Source organism: Haliotis rubra, unplaced genomic scaffold (genome assembly GCF_003918875.1).
Source record: "Haliotis rubra isolate DU_JTF1 unplaced genomic scaffold, ASM391887v1 Scf978, whole genome shotgun sequence".
Taxonomy (NCBI): domain Eukaryota; kingdom Metazoa; phylum Mollusca; class Gastropoda; order Lepetellida; family Haliotidae; genus Haliotis; species Haliotis rubra.
In genome coordinates this window covers 31,978-55,672 of record NW_025767721.1, presented here as the reverse complement: position 1 = coordinate 55,672, position 23,695 = coordinate 31,978, and the positions used below count along the sequence as shown (strand labels likewise).

Below are 23,695 nucleotides of genomic sequence, written 5' to 3'. Positions count from 1 at the left end.
TACGCTGACTATCGGATTTGAGCAGCTGTTTGTTACTTTTTAGAGTGAGTGAGTGAATGAGTGAGTTAGTGTTACGCCGCACTCAGCAATATTCCAGCTGTATGGCGGCGGTCTGTAAATAATCGAGTCTGGACCAGACAATCCAATGATCAACAGCATGCGCATCGATCTGCGGTTACTTATTAGAATACAATGACAGCACATATGACTTTTTGTGAATGTATACTGTGTTTGATCCTTTTAGACATATTTCAAAAAGTTGTGATTCAATATATCTCCTTTAATACACAACAAATCCTACCCCCGCCATTCCTGAGACACAAGTATGGAAACCTCCACAAGTTGCCGACACCCACAGCATAACCGATCAGCGACAACACGAAGTCCATCTTCCGACTCCATTGTTCACGGCCTTCATCTTGACCCTTCTTTTCCGGTTCCAGCTGATCCAAGTCTCCAGCAATAAAGGTCGCCGTCTCATCCTTTTCTTCGGAATGCATCTGAGGAGATAACGGTTTCATGGAAACATTAAGTTTTCATTGAATCGAATCAGTTTCAAGTGAGTGAGTGAGTGAGTGAGTGATTGGTTTTACGCCGCTTTTAGAAATATTCCAGCAATATTACGGCGGGGGGACACCAGAAATGGGCTTCATACATTGTAACGATGAGGAGAATCGAACTGAGGCGTGACAAGCGAACCCTTTAACCGCTAAGCCCCACCGTACCGAATCATCTTTAAGTAAACGTACAGCTTCATGTAGAGAGAACAAGATAATATATGCAAAAAGATGGTTAAGTTGAAGGGACTTTGAAAATAAGGAATACGCAGGAACTAGGCCTTTACTTCGTGACAAGCGTAAGTTCGACACGACGGTGTTTGACCTTATTGCCAACATAAATGGACGAATAGTTGTACAATATTGAGTGAATGTGTTTGTTAGTACACCTTTTTCTGGGGGACACCAGAAATAGGTTTCACACATTGTACCCATGTGGGGAATCGAACCCGCGTCTTCGGCGTGACGAGCGAACGCATTAACCACTGGGCTACACCACCGCCACTGTCTCTTTGTGAGCAAACACCAGGACTGGCTACAATGATTGGTAATCGGAAATATCGTCGATAAGAAAAATTATTAAAGATTATCGACATTAAATTCGAAAACGCGATTTTTATATCGATAATCATTAATAAATACATAATACATTTAACTTTTGCGATCGAAAAACGTTTTCACAAAATTTACAAATGTAGGACTTTATTCATGGCATGCTTCTAATTAATGTTCACGGTTCACGACGATGTTTCGTTAATCCATGCACAATAATCCAGTGATTTTTTCAGACAATTTGGACATTTTTGCTGAAGTTTACATTACGATATCGATAATCTATCGATATTTAGTTAACGATTATCGATCCCTATTATCTATATCGATAGGCAGTCCTAGCAAACACGTCCATATCTCTGCGCAGGTGCTCCATCCTCTGTATCCATGTATCCAGGGATGCTCACATCTCAAGACCCACCAAACAGAGTGAATGAGTAGGTATGGTTTAACGCCGCTTTTAGCCAATATCAAGGCGGGGGACATCAGAAATGGGCTTCACCCATTGTACCCATGTGGGGAATGGAACCCGGGTCTTCGGCGTGACGAGTGAACGCTTTAACCACGAGGAGCGGAAAGCATGCCATGATGGACCTATATATCTATGTACGGTCAATTACCTGGTTCTGATAGGCGGATTTCCGACCACGTGTAGATTACGCTACTGATAACGAATTATAGGAATATAAAGTTTGTTTTCCATTATTGGAGGGAGAAAAGAACTAATACCATATTCTTGTCTTGACCGGAGTAAATCTATTCCAGAGCAGTCACATTCCTTGGCTATGTCCCGCCTGTGTGAAATTAGCTGGTGAATGCTTTCGGAGTGGTTGAAACCGGATTTGTATAAAACATTGTTGCTATGCATTTTGTGTTTATCGTTACAGCATACAATCGCTATGGGTTTGGTAAGAACATACTTGCACCACCGTGAACCTACCACAATTTTTACATTAACAGTGAGTAACACCTTGTGAGCAAGAAAATCAAATCCGTCTTGTTCGCCTTCGCAATGGGATTGAGAATGCAACCTCGCTTTAGCTTTGATTCACAACGAGGTTAAGTAGATAAAGCGATGATCATACAATATAGCATTGGCATGAAGCAATAACATAATGTTTCAAAAGTATTAATATTCGTTCAGCTGTATTTTGGTTTACAGGTTATAATTCCCAACGGAGAATACATGTATCACGCCACAGCTTGCAATATATAGTAATGCATCAAAGCTTCACGAAACAGTGTCAACACCTGCCGGAAATGCCATCTGAAGTTTTCTGAGAAAATATTGGACATGTGAAATATGTGAAATATTAGACTTGTTCTGTGAGTGAGTCTAGAATTACGCCGCTTTTAGCAAATATTCCAGCAATATAACACACATTATGCCCATGTGGGGAATCGAACCCGGGATTTCGGTGTGACGAGCAAACGCTTTAACCACCCCAACGCCCCACTTGTTCTGTGAAGTCATACCAGTGTAATTTGGGATGGGACACATATACAAGAAGCAGGCATCACAATGGGCACTACCTGTGCCCTTGTCCTTGCTGATCTGACTCTCTATGCAAATCAATCGAACTGCTAGTGAACTGGGCCACGAATTGAACTTAAGCTTCTGTTAGGTCAATGATCAATCAGTTATGTACGCTACCACGAAATGACGGAAACCCGTTAATAGAAGCGACAAAACACTTTCCACGTCCATAAGATATCACTAAACAGAGTCGACTTTACATTTGTGACTACATCATGAGTAGATACTTGTTTCAGCAGTATTACAGCTGTACGATGTTGTTTTCGCTTCCATGTGTGGAATCCAACTCGGGTCTTTCGAGTGTCGAGCGAACGCTTTAACCAGTAATCTACCCTACCGCCCCGAAATTGGCAATAATGGCAGCATCTAGTTAGACGCTTGCACAGGGGCTTGTATTGCTGAAAATAATACGTCCTGGGTCCTACACGCGTACACTGATATCCATATACATATTCCTTCTTTATATGTATATGGATATCAGTGTACGCCTGTAGGACCCAGGACGTATTATGTTCAGCAATACAAGCCCCTGTGGACACTTGCGCTCAAGATTTATTTCACAAATTGTCTGTATACAGCCTGAGGACACCGACTGATTTAAAACAAAACGTGTCATCAAAGGAGAACCATGTATGCCAAAACGCAGTGCCATCAATGTTACGTTTTTAGACGAAATAACGTCTAATAAGCATATTTTACAATTGTAGGTTATGCTTATACACATTAACTTACCACCGGGTCAATGTTGAGGTCTAACTGGTTCACATGATCGTGATGAAATATACTGTTCCCCATCTCCATTGTGAAATGACTTTCAGAGAGGGAGGATACAGTCTTTTCACTTCACCACGAAGGGAATGACTGCACGTGGGTTTCTGAACGAGACATCTCTTGCCAGCGCCACCAAGCAGATAGTAGCAGCGAAAGTCACGTGACACTGCCTACATTTACTCAGCTCAAGCACACAATGCATTCCCATCCATTTTCAACTTGCATGGTTTTCAATGGCAGATTAAAGGATTTCTATCGACAGAACAGCTTCGTTGTAGCCGTGTCACAGCATGCAGAAAACCACATGAGATGCATGAAACCAAATATATCAGGAATGATAATGGTGAAATGTTTGCACCAATTAACTAAAAAAGAAATAACTAAAAAACAAGAAACAAAACTAACCGAACAAACAGCAAATAGTTGAAGCGAGCCCAAACAACGAAGAGCCTGAGTAATGTAAACATATAGGCTTTATGTGGACGTATTTCTGCAGTTTAATCGTGAATAAACAATTTTACTCCAACAACAGAATTGTTTAATAGCACCTGTCACCAAATACGTTCATACAAAGAACGAGTCGCAAAAAAACAACTTTGCACGATCATAATTTTACTAATCATAAATATCCGATACATTACGATTATTATCAATTAATATATGTGTTTTCTGTGTTTACCTCTTAGTTCATTTCACAAACTTCGCGTTTATGCTGCGGAAAAATGAATATGGATCGTATGCATGAGCAATGGTATGGAAGGCCACACATGCTAGGGACAAACATGATAATGTATTATTAACGCATGAAATCCATCTAGTTCAGAAATGTCAAAAAAGTGATGTCATTATATTTCTAATCGACGAACTTTTATGTTTCCTATCTTGTCTTCGTCCGTGCTTAAGCCGACTCCGTGGTGTAGTGGTTAGAGCGTCCGTCCAGATAGCGGAAGGTGACGGGTTCGATCCCCGGCCGCGTCATACCAAAAGACGTTAACATATGGTACTTGTTGGTCCCTGCATGACGCTCGGCATTGAGGGGTACACTGGTCGACTCGGAGTCAGTATAATGTGTTTGAGTGGGGTATTCATGCTAAACTGCGTCATGGTATCTCAGTGAGCTATCACTATAAAACCAGCTTCAGTCTGTGCTGGTACCAGCAGCCACCAAAACACACGCATGTACGTCGTCATATGAGCAAATATCTTTAAGTACGACGTTATGCCCCAGTTCACCCAACTTCCGAGTTTATTTACGAAAAAGGGATACATTTCAGTGATGTATATGGCCTTGCATTTCTTCTGTAGCTGTTTCTACTATTCTACGCAAAGTTTGCAAGGATAATGATTTGACGATATCCAAACATTATTCAACGAGTAAAAGTTGAAACACCAGTGCATACAGTGACCGAGTACCTCCTGGCGGCGGTCTGTAAATAATAGAGACTGGACCAGACACTCAAGTGATCAACAGCATGAGCAATTGGGATACGATGACAAGTGTCAACCAAGTCAACGAGCTTGACCACCTGATTCTGTTGGGCGCCTCTTACGACAAGTATGGTTGCTGAAGACCAATTTTGATCCGTATCGTCACGGGTCACGGACATAGGTATTAAGTCATGGACAGAATGCTTGAAAACGTGTGTCTGGATGTATGTATCAATCAAAGAAAGCACAACAATATTTGCTACTGAGGATTGCAACAAGAGCGGAATTAGGTGTTAATCGTCCTCTCTCTCGGCAACTCTAGAGAAAGTCGAACAATATTTCCTTGGCAACTATCCAGACACTTCTTGACAGCACGAAACAATGGTGCCAGGTTGAGATCGCATTCCGTATATCACATACTAATTTTCACAGCGAATTGTTCTTGTGATTTTTATTTGTTTTTTAAGTTTCCGTTTTTTACAGATGAACGTACTTGCTATTGATGGCATGCTGTTTGTTTGCTTTGTGTGGCATACGACGGTTTTCCCCTTCACTGCTCGGTCACCACTCAGAGGAAACACTCGGCTGCCAAGTCACCAATCAAGTAAAAGCCCATGCTGCTAGGTCACTACTCGGACATTTGTCCGCACTACTAAGTCACCACTCAGACCTGCCAATAACCGAAAAGTCATTTATAGATTTTCCCCGAACTCCTAAGTCACCACTAAAACCTTTACCAGCATTGCTAAGACACAAGTCAGACTTACCCCATTTCGAAGTCACCACTCAGGCGAATCCCTCGGCAACCAAGTCACAATCCGAATATAAACCTCACACTGCCAAGTCACCACTCAAATATATACACCACGTTTCTAAGTCCCCACTCAAACCTTATCCTAAACTGCCTACTCACCGCTCAGACAAACCCACAATGCTAAGTAACCACTCACACCAATCCACACAGCAATGTCACCACTCAGACCAACCTACAATGCTAAGTTACCACTCTGTCCAACCCAAACTGCCAGGTAACCACTCAGACCAACCCACACTGCCAAGGCACCACCCAGACCAACCCACACTGCCATGTTACCACTCAGACCAACTCACACTGCCATGTTACCACTCAGACTAACCCACACTTCTAAGTTACCAGTCAGATGAACCCACACTGCTACGTTACCACTCAGGCGAACCCACACTGCTAAGACACCACTCAGACCAACCCACACTGCCATGTCAACACTCAGACCAACTCACACTGCGATGTCACCACTCAGACTAACCCACACTGCCAAGGCACCACCCAGACCAACCCACACTGCCATGTTACCACTGAGACCAACCCACACTGCCATGTCACAACTCGGATCAACCCACACTGCCATATCACCACTCAGTCGAATCCCTCGGCAACCAAGTCACAATCCGAATATAAACCTCACACTGCCAAGTCACCACTCAAATATATACACTACGTTTCTGAGTCCCCACTCAAACCTTATCCTAAACTGCCTACTCACCGCTCAGACAAACCCACAATGCTAAGTAACCACTCAGACCAATCCACACTGCAATGTCACCACTCAGACCAACCTACAATGCTAAGTTACCACTCTGTCCAACCCAAACTGCCATGTCACCACTCAGACCAACCCACACTGCCCAGGCACCACCCAGACCAACCCACACTGCCATGTTACCACTCAGACCAACCCACACTGCCATGTTACCACTCAGACTAACCCACACTTCTAAGTTACCACTCAGATGAACCCACACTGCTACGTTACCACTCAGGCGAACTCACACTGCTAAGTCACCACTCAGACCAACCCAAACTGCCATGTCACCACTCAGACCAACCCACACTGCCAAGGCACCACTCAGACCAACCCACACTGCCATGTTACCACTCAGACCAACCCACACTGCTAAGTTACCACTCAGACCAACCCACACTGCCATGTTACCACTCAGACCAACCCACACTGCCATGTCACCACTCAGACCAACCCACACTGCCATGTCACCACTCAGACCAACCCACACTGCCATATCACCACTCAGACCAACCCACACTGCCATGTCACCACTCAGACCAACCCACACTGCCATCTTACCACTCAGACCAACCCACACTGCCATGTTACCACTCAGACCAACCCACACTGCCATGTCACCACTCAGACCGACCCACACTGCTAACGTTACCACTCAGACCAACCCACACTGCCATGTTACCACTCAGACCAACCCACACTGCTAAGTTACCACTCAGACCAACCCACACTGCAATGTCACCACTCAGACCAACCCACACTGCTAAGTTACCACTCAGACCAACCCACACTGCTAAGTTACCACTCAGACCAACCCACACTGCCAACACCACTCAGACCAACCCACACTGCCATGTTACCACTCAGACCAACCCACACTGCTAAGTCACCACTCAGACCAACCCACACTGCTATGTCACCACTCAGACTGAACCCACACTGCCACACTGCAGTCACCACTCAGACCAACCCACACTGCTATGTTACCACTCAGACCAACCCACACTGCCATGTCACCACTCAGACCAACCCACACTGCTAAGTCACCACTCAGACCAACCCACACTGCCATGTCACCACTCAGACCAACCCACACTGCTATGTCACCACTCAGACCAACCCACACTGCCATGTCACAACTCAGATCAACCCACACTGCCATGTTACCACTCAGACCAACCCACACTGCCATGTCACCACTCAGACCAACCCACACTGCTAAGTCACCACTCAGACCAACCCACACTGCTAAGTTTCTACTCCAGACCAACCCACACTGCTAGGTTACCACTCAGACCAACCCACACTGCTGGCAAGTTAAAACTCAAGACCAACCCACACTGCCATGTCACCACTCCAGACCAACCCACACTGCCATGTCACAACTCTGATCAACCCACACTGCCATATCACCACTCAGACCAACCCACACTGCCATGTCACCACTCAGACCAACCCACACTGCCATGTTACCACTCAGACCAACCCACACTGCTAAGTTACCACTCAGACCAACCCACACTGCCATGTTACCACTCAGACCATTGCCATAATACCACTGGGGCCAACCCCACACTGCAGACTAAGTTACCACTCAGACCAACCCACACTGCTAAGGCACCACTCAGACCAACCCACACTGCCATCTCACCACTCAGACCAACCCACACTGCTAAGTCACCACTCAGACTAACCCACAATGCAATGTCACCACTCAGACCAACCCACACTGCTAAGTCACCACTCAGACCAACCCACACTGCTAAGTTACCACTCAGGACCAACTCACACATGCTAAATTACCACTCAGACCAACCCACACTGCAATTTCACCACTCCAGACCAACCCACACTGCTGAATGTTACCACTCAGACCAACCCACACTGCTAAGTTACCACACAGACCAATCCACACTGCTAGAAGTTACCACTCAGACCAACCCACACTGCTGATGTCACAACTCAGACCAACCCACACTGCTAAGTTACCACTCAGACCAACACACACAGCTATGTTTCCACTCAGACCAACCCACACTGCTATGTTACTACTCAGACCAGCCCACACTGCCAAGGCACCACGAGGACCAACCCACACTGCTAAGTCACCACTCAGACCAGCCCACAGTGCTAAGTTACCACTCAGACCAACCCACAATGCTAAGTTACCACTCAGACCAACCCACACTGCAATGTCACCACTCAGACCAACCCACACTGCTAAGTTACCACTCAGACCAACCCACACTGCTAAGTTACCACTCAGACTAATCCACACTGCTAAGTTACCACTCAGACCAACCCACACTGCTAAGTTACCACTCAGACCAACCCACACTGCTAAGTTACCACTCCAGACCAACACACACTGCCATATGTCAACACTCAGACCAACCCACACTGCCATGTCACCACTCAGATCAACCCACACTGCAATGTTACCAATCAGACCAACCCACACTGCCATGTCACCACTCAGACCAACCTACACTGCCAGGTCACCACTGACCAACCCACACTGCCATGTCACCACTCAGACCATCCCACACTGCCATGTCTCACCTCTCAGATCAACCCACACTGCCATGTCACCACTCAGACCAACCCACACTGCCATGTCACCACTCAGACCAACCCACACTGCCATGTCACAACTCAGATCAACCCACACTGCCATGTTACCACTCAGACCAACCCACACTGCAATGTCACCACTCAGACCTACCCACACTGCTAAGTTACCACTCAGACTAACCCACACTGCTAAGTTACCACTCAGACCAACCCACACTGCTAAGTTACCACTCAGACCAACCCACACTGCCATGTCACCACTCAGACCAACCCACACTGCAATGTCACCACTCAGCCCAACCACACACTGCACTGTCACCACTCAGAGAAACCCACACTGCTAAGTCACCACTCAGACCAACCCACACTGCTAAGGTTACTACTCAGACCAACCCACACTGTTAAAAGCCACCACTCAGACCAACCCACACAGCTAAGTTTCTACTCAGACCAACCCACACTGCTAAGTTACTACTCAGACCAACCCACACTGCCAAGGCACCACGAAGACCAACCCACACTGCCATGTCACCACTCAGACCAGCCCACACTACTAAGTTACCAATCAGACGAACCCACACTGTCATGTCACATCTCAGACCAACCCACACTGCAAAGTCACCACTCTAGACCAACCCACACTGCCATATCACCACTCAGACCAACACACACTGCCATGTCACCACTCAGACCAACACACACTGCCATGTCACAACTCAGATCAACCCACACTGCCATGTTACCACTCAGACCAACCCACACTGCCATGTTACCACTCAGACCAACCAACAGTGCCATGTTACCACTCAGACCGACCCACACTGCTAACGTATCACCGAGAACAACCCAGACTGCGATGTGACCACTCAAACCGACCCACACTGCTAAGTTACCACTCAGACCAACCCACACTGCTAAGTCACCACTCAGACCAACCCACACTGCTAAGTCACCACTCAGACCAACCCACACTGCTAAGTTATCTCTCAGACCAACCCACACTGCTAAGTTACCACTCAGACCAACTCACACTGCTAAGTTACCACTCAGACCAACCCACACTGCAATGTCACCACTCAGACCAACCCACACTGCTAAGTTACCACTCAGACCAACTCACACTGCTAAGTTACCACTCAGACCAACCCACACTGCAATGTCACCACTCAGACCAACCCACACTGCTAAGTTACCACTCAGACCAACCCACACTGCCATGTCACCACTCAGACCAACCCACACTGCAATGTCACCACTCAGACCAACCCACACTGCCATGTTACCACTCAGACCAACCCACACTGCTAAGTTACTACTCAGACCAACCCACACTGTTAAGCCACCACTCAGACCAACCCACACAGCTAAGTTTCTACTCAGACCAACCCACACTGCTAAGTTACTACTCAGACCAACCCACACTGCTAACGTATCACTGAGAACAACACACACTGCTAAGTTACCACTCAGACCAACCTACACTGCCATGTCAACACTCAGACCAACCCTAACTGCTAAGTCACCTCTCAGACCAACCCACACTGCTAAGTCACCACTCAGACCAACCCACACTGCTAAGTTATCACTCAGACCAACCCACACTGCTAAGTTACCACTCAGACCAACCCACACTGCTAAGTTACCACTCAGACCAACTCACACTGCTAAGTTACCACTCAGACCAACCCACACTGCTAAGTTACCACTCAGACCAACCCACACTGCTAAGTCACCACTCAGACCAACCCACACTGCTAAGTTACTACTCAGACCAACCCACACTGCTAAGTTACTACTCAGACCAACCCACACTGCCAAGGCACCACTCAGACCAACCCACACTGCCATGTCACAACTCAGATCAACCCACAGTGCCATGTTTACAACTCAGACCAACCCACACTGCAAAGTTACTACTCAGACCTACCCACACTGCCATGTCACCACTCAGACCAACCTACACTGCCAGGTCACCACTGAGGGCCAACCCACACTGCCAAGGCACCACGAAGACCAACCCACACTGCCATGTCACCACTCAGACCAGCCCACACTACTAAGCTACCAATCAGACGAACCCACACTGTCATGTCACATCTCAGCACAACCCTCACTGCTAAGTCACCACTCAGACCAACCCACACTGCCATGTTACCACTGAGACCAACCCACACTGCCATGTTACCACTCAGACCAACCAACAGTGCCATGTTACCACTCAGACCGACCCACACTGCTAACGTATCACTGAGAACAACTCCACACTGCTAAGTTACCACTCAGACCAACCTACACTGCCATGTCAACACTCAGACCAACCCTCACTGCTAAGTTACCACTCAGACCAACCCACACTGCTAAGTCACAACTCAGACCAACCCACACTGCTAAGTTATCTCTCAGACCAACCCACACTGCTAAGTTACCACTCAGACCAACTCACACTGCTAAGTTACCACTCAGACCAACCCACACTGCAATGTCACCACTCAGACCAACCCACACTGCTAAGTTACCACTCAGACCAACCCACACTGCTAAGTTACCACTCAGACCAACCCACACTGTTAAGCCACCACTCAGACCAACCCACACAGCTAAGTTTCTACTCAGACCAACCCACACTGCTAAGTTACTACTCAGACTGACCCACACTGCTAACGTATCACTGAGAACAACCCACACTGCTAAGTTACCACTCAGACCAACCTACACTGCCATGTCAACACTCAGACCAACCCTAACTGCTAAGTCACCTCTCAGACCAACCCATACTGCTAAGTCACCACTCAGACCAACCCACACTGCTAAGTTATCTCTCAGACCAACCCACACTGCTAAGTTACCAATCAGACTAACTCACACTGCTAAGTTACCACTCAGACCAACCCACACTGCTAAGTTACCACTCAGACCAACCCCACACTGCTAAGTCACCACTCAGACCAACCCACACTGCTAAGTTACTACTCAGACCAATCCACACTGCTAAGTTTCTACTCAGACCTACCCACACTGCTAAGTTACTACTCAGACCTACCCACACTGCCAAGGCACCACTCAGACCATCCCACACTGCCATGTCACAACTCAGATCAACCCACACTGCAAAGTTACTACTCAGACCTACCCACACTGCCATGTCACCACTCAGACCAACCTACACTGCCAGGTCACCACTGAGGCCAACCCCACACTGCCATGTCACCACTCAGACCATCCCACACTGCCATGTCTCAACTCGGATCAACCCACACTGCCATGTCACCACTCAGACCAACCCACACTGCATTGTCACCACTGAGACCAACCTACACTGCCATGTCACAACTCAGATCAACCCACACTGCCATGTTACCACTCAGACCAACCCACACTGCCATGTCACCACTCAGACCTACCCACACTGCTAAGTTACCACTCAGACCAACCCACACTGCTAAGTTACCACTCAGACCAACCCACACTGCTACATGTTACCACTCAGACCTACCCACACTGCTAAGTCACCACTCAGACCAACCCACACTGCTAAGTTACCACTCAGACCAACCCACACTGTTAAGCCACCACTAGACCAACCCACACAGCTAAGTTTCTACTCAGACCAACCCAAACTGCTAAGTTACTACTCAGACCAACCCACACTGCCAAGGCAAAACTAAGACCAACACACACTGCCAAGGCACGACTCAGACCAACCCACACTGCTAAGTTACCACTCAGACCAACCCACACTGCCATGTCAACACTCAGACCAACCCCACACTGCCCTGTCACCACTCAGACCATCCCACACTACCATGTCACAACTCAGATCAACCCACACTGCCATGTTACCACTCAGACCAACCCACACTGCAAAGTTACTACTTAGACCTACCCACACTGCCATGTCACCACTCAGACCAACCTACACTGCCAGGTCACCACTGAGACCAACCCACACTGCCATGTCACCACTCAGACCATCCCACACTGCCATGTCACAACTCGGATCAACCCACACTGCCATGTCACTGCTCAGACCAACCCACAATGCCATGTCAACACTCAGACCAACCCACGGTGCTATGTCTCAACTCAGATCAACCCACACTGCAATGTTACCAATCAGACCAACCCACAGTGCCATGTTACAACTCAGACCAACCCACACTGCTAACGTATCACCGAGAACAACCCCACACTGCTAGGCTACCACTCAGACCAACCTACACTGCCATGTCACAACTCAGACCAACCCTCACTTCTAAGTCACCTCTCAGACCAACCCACACTGCTAAGTCACCACTCAGACCAACCCACACTGCTAAGTTACCACTCAGACCAACCCACACTGCTAAGTTACCACTCAGACCAACTCACACTGCTACGTAACTACTCAGACCAACCCACACTGCAATGTCACCACTCAGACCTACCCACACTGCTAAGTTACCACTCAGACTAACCCACACTTCTAAGTCCCCACTCAGACCAACCCACACTGCCATGTCACCACTCAGACCAACCCACACTACTTAGTTACCAATCAGACCAATCCACACTGCTAAGTCACCACTCAGACTAATCCACGCTACTAAGTTACCACTCCAGACCAACCAACACTGCTAAGTCACCCTTCAGACCAATCCACACTGCTAAGTTACCACTCAGACCAACCCACACTGCTAATTCTACACTCAGACCAACCCACAGTGCCATGTCACCACTCAGACCAACCCACACTACTAAGTTACCAATCAGACGAACCCACACTGTCATGTCACAACTCAGACCAACCCACACTGCTAAGTCACCACTCAGACCAACCCACACTGCAATGTCACAACTCAGACCAACACACACTGCCATGTCACCACTCAGACCAACACACACTGCCATGTCACAACTCAGATCAACCCACACTGCCATGTTACCACTCAGACCAACCCACACTGCTAAGTTACCACTCAGACCAACCCACACTGCAATGTCACCACTCAGACCAACCCACACTGCTAAGTTACCACTCAGACCAACCCACACTGCCATGTCACCACTCAGACCAACCCACACTGCAATGTCACCACTCAGACCAACCCACACTGCCATGTCACCACTCAGACCAACCCACACTGCTAAGTTACCACTCAGACCAACCCACACTGCTAAGTCACCACTCAGACCAACCCACACAGCTAAGTTTCTACTCAGACCAACCCACACTGCTAAGTTACTACTCAGACTGACCCACACTGCTAACGAATCACCGAGAACAACCCACACTGCTAAGTTACCACTCAGACCAACCTACACTGCCATGTCAACACTCAGACCAACCCTAACTGCTAAGTTACCACTCAGACCAACCCACACTGCGAAGTCACCACTCAGACCAACCCACACTGCTAAGTTATCTCTCAGACCAACCCACACTGCTAAGTTACCACTCAGACCAACTCACACTGCTAAGTTACCACTCAGACCAACCCACACTGCCAAGTTACCACTCAGACCTACCCACACTGCCATGTCACCACTCAGACCAACCCACACTGCAATGTCACAACTCAGACCAACCCACACTGCCATGTCACCACTCAGACCAACCCACACTGCTATGTCACCACTCAGACCAACCCACACTGCTAAGTTACCACTCAGACCAATCCACACTGCTAAGTTACAACTCAGACCAACCCACACTGCCAAGGCACCACTCAGACCAACCCACACTGCCATGTCACAACTCAGATCAACCCACACTGCCATGTTACCACTCAGACCAACCCACACTGCTAAGTTACCACTCAGACCAACCCACACTGCCATGTCACCACTCAGACCAACCCACACTGCCAGGTCACCACTGAGACCAACCCACACTGCCATGTCACCACTCAGACCAACCCACACTGCCATGTCACAACTCAGATCAACCCACACTGCCATGTCACCACTCAGACCAACCCACACTGCCATGTCACCACTCAGACCAACCCACACTGCCATGTCACAACTCAGATCAACCCACACTGCCATGTTACCACTCAGACCAACCCACACTGCAATGTCACCACTCAGACCTACCCACACTGCTAAGTTACCACTCAGACTAACCCACACTGCTAAGTTACCACTCAGACCAACCCACACTGCTAAGTTACCACTCAGACCTACCCACACTGCCATGTCACCACTCAGACCAACCCACACTGCAATGTCACCACTCAGACCAACCCACACTGCCATGTCACCACTCAGACCAACCCACACTGCTAAGTTACCACTCAGACCAACCCACACTGCTAAGTTACTACTCAGACCAACCCACACTGTTAAGCCACCACTCAGACCAACCCCACACAGCTAACTTTCTACTCAGACCAACCCACACTGCTAAGTTACTACTCAGACCAACCCACACTGCCAAGGCAAAACTAAGACCAACACACACTGCCATGTCACCACTCAGACCAACCCACATTGCCAAGGCACAACTCAGACCAACCCACACTGCTAAGCTACCACTCTCAGACCAACCCACACTGCCATGTCAACACTCAGACCAACCCACACTGCCCTGTCACCACTCAGACCATCCCACACTACCATGTCACAACTCAGATCAACCCACACTGCCATGTTACCACTCAGACCAACCCACACTGCAAAGTTACTTACTCAGACCTACCCACACTGCCATGTCACCACTCAGACCAACCTACACTGCCAGGTCACCACTGAGACCAACCCACACTGCCATGTTACCACTCAGACCATCCCACACTGCCATGTCACAACTCGGATCAACCCACACTGCCATGTCACTGCTCAGACCAACCCACACTGCCAAGTCTCAACTCAGATCAACCCACACTGCAATGTCTCAACTCAGATCAACCCACACTGCCATGTTACCACTCAGACCAACCCACACTGCTATGTCACCACTCAGACCAACCCACACTGCCATGTTACCACTCAGACCTACCCACACTGCTAAGTCACCACTCAGACCGACCCACACTGCTAAGTTACTACTCAGACCAACCCACACTGCCATGTCACCACTCAGACCAACCCACACTGCCATGTCACCACTCAGACCAACCCACACTGCCATGTCACCACTCAGACCAACACACACTGCCATGTCACAACTCTGATCAACCCACACTGCCATGTCACCACTCAGACCAACCCACACTGCTAAGTCACCACTCAGACCAACCCACACTGCTACGTTACCACTCAGACCAACCCACACTGCTAAGTTACGACTCAGACCAACCCACACTGCCAAGTCACCACTCAGACCTACCCACACTGCTAAGTTACCACTCCGACCAGCCCACACTGCTAAGTTACAAAGGAGACCAACCCACACTACCATGTCACCACTCAGACCAACCCACAATGCCATGTTACCACTCAGGCCAAACCACTCTGCTACGTTACCACTGAGACCAGCCAACACTGATAAGTTACCACTCTGACCGAACCACACTGCTAAGTTACCACTCAGACCAACCCACACTGCTAAGTTACCACTCAGAACAACCCACACTGCCATGTCAACACTCAGACCAACCCACACTGCCATGTCAACACTCAGACCAACCCACACTGCCATGTCAACACTCAGACCAACCCACACTGCCATGTCACCACTCAGACCTACCCACAGAGACTTATCCACATGTCACCACTCAGGCATACATAAACTGCCAAGTCACCCCTGAGATCGACCCACACTGTTAAGTCACGGATCAGACTTACCCGCACTGCGATTAAAGCACCACTTAAGATATACATAAACTGCTAAGTTACTCATCAGACCTACCCACACTGCCCAGTCACAAAAAAAGTTTCCTCCGCACTGTTAAGTCACCACTTAGACGAAACGCAACTGTTCTCACCGTCGTATGTTACATTCCTGAACTAACCCTCACCCAATCATTGGTTTGAGTGTCGAATGTTATATATCTCGAATAGACCTGTATCAAGTACTCTAAATGTCGCTTGCCTTGTATATCCAATAGTGACTCATAAACAATCTAACGTACAGTACAACCGATATCGTAATCTTGGTTATTACCAAGAGAGCGAATTAGAAGATATAAACACAGTGTGTTGGAAAATCAGAGGTATATAGCTCTAAATCTGATTTAAAATCGAAAGCGTAGATTGAGGTTTTAAATATAAAAAAAAATAAAAAATATAAAAGTTCGAGCTGTCATAATTTTGTTATATACCTGTGATTTTCCAACACAATGTGTATATCTCCATTCTACCATAACAGCGTTAACACGATTTTTTTTAAAATACATACTGTTTGGGAAAAACAGAAGTATATAACGTGAATGACTTTAATCAAACAATCACATCCATTTTTTACTGATGTCATGGTAGAATTGTGTTTTACGCTCCTTTGATCAGTTAAACAGTTCATTTAAAATAAAACATGCTGTAAAATGCACACCACGTTTGTTCAACCAAAGAAACCGAATCTGGTGCTATCAAAGCAATTGTCAAGGCATTCCTGGGTGCCGTTGTACAAAAACAACCTTAGTGCTACGACTGTCGTAGGTCCAAGTTAAGGTGTGCGAGTTACCATCACCTCAGCGCTAAGACGGCTTTGTACAACGACAGCTTGGGCCCCGTGTCACAAAGCTCTCGTAGCGCTACGAATATCGTAAGTCAATGTTACAGTATATGAAGTAGGAATGTGACAGTATATGAAGTAGGAATGTTACAAGGAAAGTTACGAGATCTTAGCCTTATCTCAAACCCAGGATCTGCCTTTCTGTGCTACCATCACTACCGATGTCTCCGCATTTAATGAAGGAACACAGATTTATGGACCGATTACCTATTTTTGTATAACGCCTTTACGACCGGCATCGCATTTAAACGAACACTGTGAGTGTCTGAATAGTAATCTACAAAAGTTCAGACCGACGAAGATCTTATCAGTTCATCATCAAATATAAACGGTGCTGGCAGAAAACGGATACTCATTGCACGTAAACTTACCTTCGTTTGGTAGACCATAGGCTGAATAATTTTCTATCCACTTTGGTCTCGATAAGTAGCAGGATACATCTATTGTGTGATCCACAAGATGCTGTTCACGGTGAACTCTCTGTGACCTGTTCCTTGCCATCATGTATCATGATGATACGCGAATTACCATGATGGATGATACTCAACATGTGTAAGTACATCTCAACGTAAATGTCATTTGTTGTTCCTTAATGTTTATACACCCAGGATGTCATTAGAAAGACCTGGACTATATTTCCTTGACAGTGAATAAATAACGTCCCTTTTGACCCATGACCCCTCCTTTCGGTCACTGACCTTGCTCAGAGTTATCTACTTGCGAGAGACAATGTCATTTCATAAAAATATAAAGTTCAGAATTACTAAAATCATGTACCTAAAATCTACTACTACTACTACTACTACTACTACTACTACTACTACCACCTGTGAAGATCCGGGTTAGAACTGGTCTTCAGCAACGACTGACAGGATCGGGTGGTCAGCCTCGCTGACGTGGCTGGCACATGTCATCGTATCCCAATTGCGTAGATCGATGCTAATACTGCTGATCACTGGATTGTCTTGTGCAGACTCGATTACTTACAGACTGCAGCCATACAGCTGGATTATTGCCGAGTGCTATAATACCTCTACTACTTTTTCAATTTTCATACATACATACATACTAATATTTGTACAGCGCCAATATCCAGCTCAGCTGCTCAAAGGCGCTTTGTTTTTCCCTCGATCATTGAATGTCAATCTCAACGGCACATCGTTTTTTTCAATCTGAACTCCCTTCGGATCATACAACTCTTGCAACCATTAGGCGCATCCAGTTAATGTGTCTTTCTCATCCTTACGAGGTACCCATTCACAACTGCGTGGACTGGGACACATAGTCACAGTACTTTGTAAGTTTATTGCACGTTGCTGTTCTCGCAACCAGGTGTTTGCACGTATTCATGTGGCCACCATCATCTACCAACGGATTCGTGGGTTCTTTTAAATTGGTTGTGTACTGTACACTAGGGGCTGTGATAACACTGAAAGATTCTCAAGTAATGTTAGCTCCAAGGTTTGTACACCCGGTCACAAGTGGGGATCGATCCAGGCACCTTCAGCTCGCTGGATCGCTAGCCTGACGCCTTAGGCACTTACCACTACGTACTTCCACCTTTTCTACCACTACTACTACTTTTACTAATGTTACTACTAATGGCATCTCCTTGAGTAAATCTCACCAGAACCTTAATATATACCGAGTTATATTCAAATATATAACATAGATAAAAAAACTAGCAAGTATCCATTTCTTTGGGTATAAAAGGTAAATATTCACTATATATGACGTAGATATATCACTGACAATGAAGGATGACACGTTAGCCGAGAACGACATGTGTGCATCACCTTTTTCACAGCTGGCCAAACAGATTCAGGTGAAAACATGTCGACTAATTTATGAGAGACAGTGTGAAATGCATACAATACAGCTTGCAGTCCATAATCTATAAAAACACAAACATCCTCCCTCCAAACAAACATTACAACAATCAAAAGAATCTTCCGCCAGAATCAGTCACATGCAAGATCTGACCTTATCATGATTGTGATCAGTCACACAGCAATGATGCAAGGCGTTTGCAGAAGGGTGCGGATATCAAACCACATCCTTGTCGCCCTCCATGTAACGCCATCTATACACAGTTGGAGTTTTCGCTTCAGTTTTACATAATTAATCTTAACCTCACAAGCATGTGCTATAACTGAAAAATGTCACGGTTGGTGTGGCTCTGTTGACTGAAGACGGAGAAAGAGGCAAACGTTGTTTCTCTTTTGTGAACATTCCTTTGATAAGATACAACAGGACGTTCTTCATGCAACGGGAAAATCTGAAGCAGGTTGGTTGTTTCTAATCATGTGAGCAGATCGGTAGATATCGTGGGAGCCATTTAGAAACGGCGTGAGAATTGACACAACGTGGTCGGGTCATACAACGCGAGATAATGTTGATAGTCTAATGATATGATGTTCCAGTTTGGTAATATTAGTGATATTTGAGTTCAGTACCTACATGGGGCTGCATGAAGATGATAAACTGCAGGAACTCCTGCTTAACAACGGTACAAGGAGCTGTATCGAAACGTCGCACTCACGAAATAAAAAAGTTGTTATCCATAAAGTCTGTTCAATAATGTACGTCCCAACTTCTCAAATGCCACTCAAACAAGTTACACTAATTTCTGTTATGTCCTCATTTTGAATGCTCTATAAACTGTTGAAGTCACATAAACTTATATATGTTAGCTTAAAACGTTACGGCAGCATCGAAATTCAAATATGATTTAGTGAATACTGAACATTGATCACGAAGGTTGAAAGCTAACTGAAGAGACGATTAGGTTTAAACATTTTATTCGTGAACGAAAACGATTCGCAAACAAGCCTAAACGGCTTATATTAATGCCGCTCCATAATACATATCGTCGCACTACTGTCAAAACCTCGTAAGCCAGCATTTTGCCAAAATTGACTAGATGACAAATGCATTCATCTAGAAACAATGCATTTTCTGTCAAATTCTCTTAACAATCCTCCCATAGAATTCCAAGATACAACCATTTTTTAAAAGTACCTATCTTATTGGTCCCCAAAATAACATGCAAAACCTCGTAGGTTTTAGCGCTACTATTTTGCGAAAATTTGTTTCGATGCTTTTTTACATTACTACAATGGTATTGTGCTCGAAATACCACCTATGTTATGACATTCATTGAATGCTGTGAAATAACAAGTTTTGACACATAACTGAGGAATCTGGATAACTGACCATGTATGTTTTTCCACATCTTTAGCACCTCAAGGGAATAGCATTTGATCCTAGATACTTGTGTTGTATCTATTACCGAAACTGCTATCCCATTTTTGTAGAATTCCTGAAAATCAACTGTTTCTGGAACCCAACATTTGGTCAGTGAAAGATGTTAGTCATAAGTATGACATGAAACTACAGCCATGAGCCGACGAGTACTTGCAAATGAGTGTCGCAATAAAAACACTGCATTCTCCAGGCCTAAAAAGGTCAATGACTTGGGTCATGTGTGGGTAATAAAGCAGGCAATGTATATCTGATGAAGTTTTTCAAGTCATGTGAAGCACAGGGAAGAAGCCAAAACTGGAAAGAAATTTGACAAACAGAAATTGATCAAAGGTGAAGTTCTCACTGTGGATCTACAAGATGTGTTGGTGGTATCATCACTAAATGGTAGCTAATATACATAAATCTTGCTTTTCTTATGCATTCCACTTCTACATGCCCTTCAAAGATTTTACATTTAACTGGATTGTTAAGTTCGGTTTGAAGTTGTGTTCTTAATTTTTTTTCAAGTGTTTTGCAATGTTTTGATTCAGATTGTTTTAAATATTTATTCATTAATGACCAATGATCCCTGATATGTCCTGACCAGGTCAAGTTGCTGTCTAAAATCTCAGGGCCTTTTTGAGAGTGGAGAAAGTAGTTCAAACTAGTAACCACTCTGTTGATGTTAAATTATTCTTTTCCTTGTTTCATTTGTGCCAAATATTATTTATGTTCTTATTTTGTCATGCTTAAAACGTTTCATTAAAGCTTAATCAAGCGTAGTGATTTTGTTGTGTTGTTAACTCGATTATAAGTAGTTTATTGTTAAAAAAACAACTTCTTGCAATATATTGCAATGCATATCGCAATATATGCTTTCGCATCGCAATATATCGCAATATGAAAATTCTCTGCAATACCCACCCCTAGTAGCTATTGCTAACTAGTAGTGTATTGCAGTTGAAAACCAAGCTGGCCTATCACAACTTTAACGTCTTTGATCCTGCTTCACATCATGTTATGTGCATCTTCTGGCATGAAGGCTACGTGAAGCAAATTGCTCCTTTCTTTTCCTCCTGCATAGACTACAACAAACGAATAGCTTCTCCTATGACACTCACACAATGCAGCGACGGCTAAGCATATCAATATAGAAATGCAACTCTGGCCAATGCATTATTGAGCCTAGCATCTGAGAAGCAGGTCACTATCACCCAGAAGTACATTGAGAAGATCACACTCAAATGGAGTGCGACTCAATTCACGATTCCATCAAGCGGGCTATGCAGCACAGATCTACCTGTATCCCACCTGATTACGTGGATGTTATTAAAAATGCCAGTGATAGCAAGCCGTTTGAAGTCAAATGTCTTATGTATGACTTTGTCAAAGACTCCTCTCTTTATTTCACTGATACTTCTGTCAGACCCGGTGACAAAGGTGGAGATACACAAGTCATTGTCATCAAATACTGAACCCATGGTGTGATTTTGTTCATGTCGAATCACTCTGATGATTGGCAAGAGCTACCTCGTTGACCACAGACCCCACAGACAGGGGACAGGCAGGAATAAAACAATCACAAATCACTGACCCAAGGATGCAAGCTTAAGGTAGAAGCATCTTCACAAACTCAAATTTGTTATGCCATAACAGATGTTCCCTTATGCTGCTCTGCCTACTCTTGTGACGATAAAAACATTCTTTTGCAAAACACAAAACTGTAAGAGCGAGACACATAAGTTATTACAGTTGAAGTAGTGTGAGACTGTATGCTTTAAGCTGATAATGTAATATGTTCATTATACAGAATGTAGTACTGGAAGAGTGAACCTGTTTTATGTTACAAATAGTGTATAAGGGACCGTTCATAGGCGTTGATGAAGATTTTTATGGAGAAGCAATGTGAATGAACCCCCTAAACTTCGTGTACAAAATAAGTGCCCCCCCCCTGCATGCCATGTACAAAATCAATGACGACCCCCCTAGTGCATGTGGACAACATTGATACCCCTCTGAAAAGCCCAAACAAACAGTGAAAAAATAACAAAATGTGCTTTGACCATGCTTCGGTTGTTATAAACCAAGCATGCATCTCATAATTCATTTATTTGTGGGTCGATTTAGTAACTGCTTTATATTATGTAGTAACCCTGTATGGTTAATGCTTCGCTCAACTGAAAAAAACACATAGTTTTTAGCTAACTATGCATGTTCTCGTTTTAGTTTCCAAAACAATCCAGACATTTACGCATGTTAACAAAAAAAACACGGTGCTTGCTAAAAAGGCCAAGCTGGGGGCAAACAGTACTCGTTCACCGTTACAAGTATGTGGGCCTGTTGGCAGCGACAGCTGTGGAACTAGCTCGGATCAAATTGTGCCCTCAAATTTTGATCAGGGTCGTTCAAGTACCATTATGTGTCGCCTAGGTTTACAATATAGCTGTAGTGAATTACCTGAGCTACTCCGTCAGAGGTTCAACTTAACCTAAGTTATTAATGACAATGTTTACATACAGTCTGGAAACTGGGTCCGCGTCACAGTGCAAAGTCCTTTTTAAAAGCTATACAATGTGTCGTAACCTATTACAACGTTGAATGAATAACGTTTTATTGTCATTGTCTGACTGAGTATGGTTTTATGCCGTTTTTAGCAATATGCCAGCAATATCCCGGCGGGGGACACCAGAAATGGGCTTCACACATTGTACCCATGTGGGGAATCGAACCCGGGCCTTCGGTGTGAGGAGCGAACGCTTTAACCACTAGGCTACCCAACCGTCCCTTATTGTCATTGTGTTACATCCAGTTTAAT

At 45.6% G+C, this 23,695-nt stretch overlaps 1 protein-coding gene across 3 annotated transcripts in view; it reads right to left on the bottom strand.

Moving 5' to 3' along the window:
• The window catches only part of LOC124265409 (sodium- and chloride-dependent glycine transporter 1-like), a 47,006-nt gene that overhangs the window by 19,202 nt on the left and 4,109 nt on the right, over window positions 1–23,695 (bottom strand). For 2 of the 3 annotated variants that reach the window (XM_046700178.1, XM_046700179.1), the window contains exons 1-2: window positions 3,379–3,501; window positions 302–500 (exon numbers count right to left, since the gene is read on the bottom strand). In XM_046700178.1, coding sequence (XP_046556134.1) covers window positions 302–500; window positions 3,379–3,447 — 268 coding nt within the window. In that variant the 5' untranslated portion in view covers window positions 3,448–3,501. Of the gene's footprint in view, window positions 1–301; window positions 501–3,378; window positions 3,502–23,695 lie in introns of those variants that run through there. The other variant, XM_046700180.1, reaches the window with a different exon arrangement.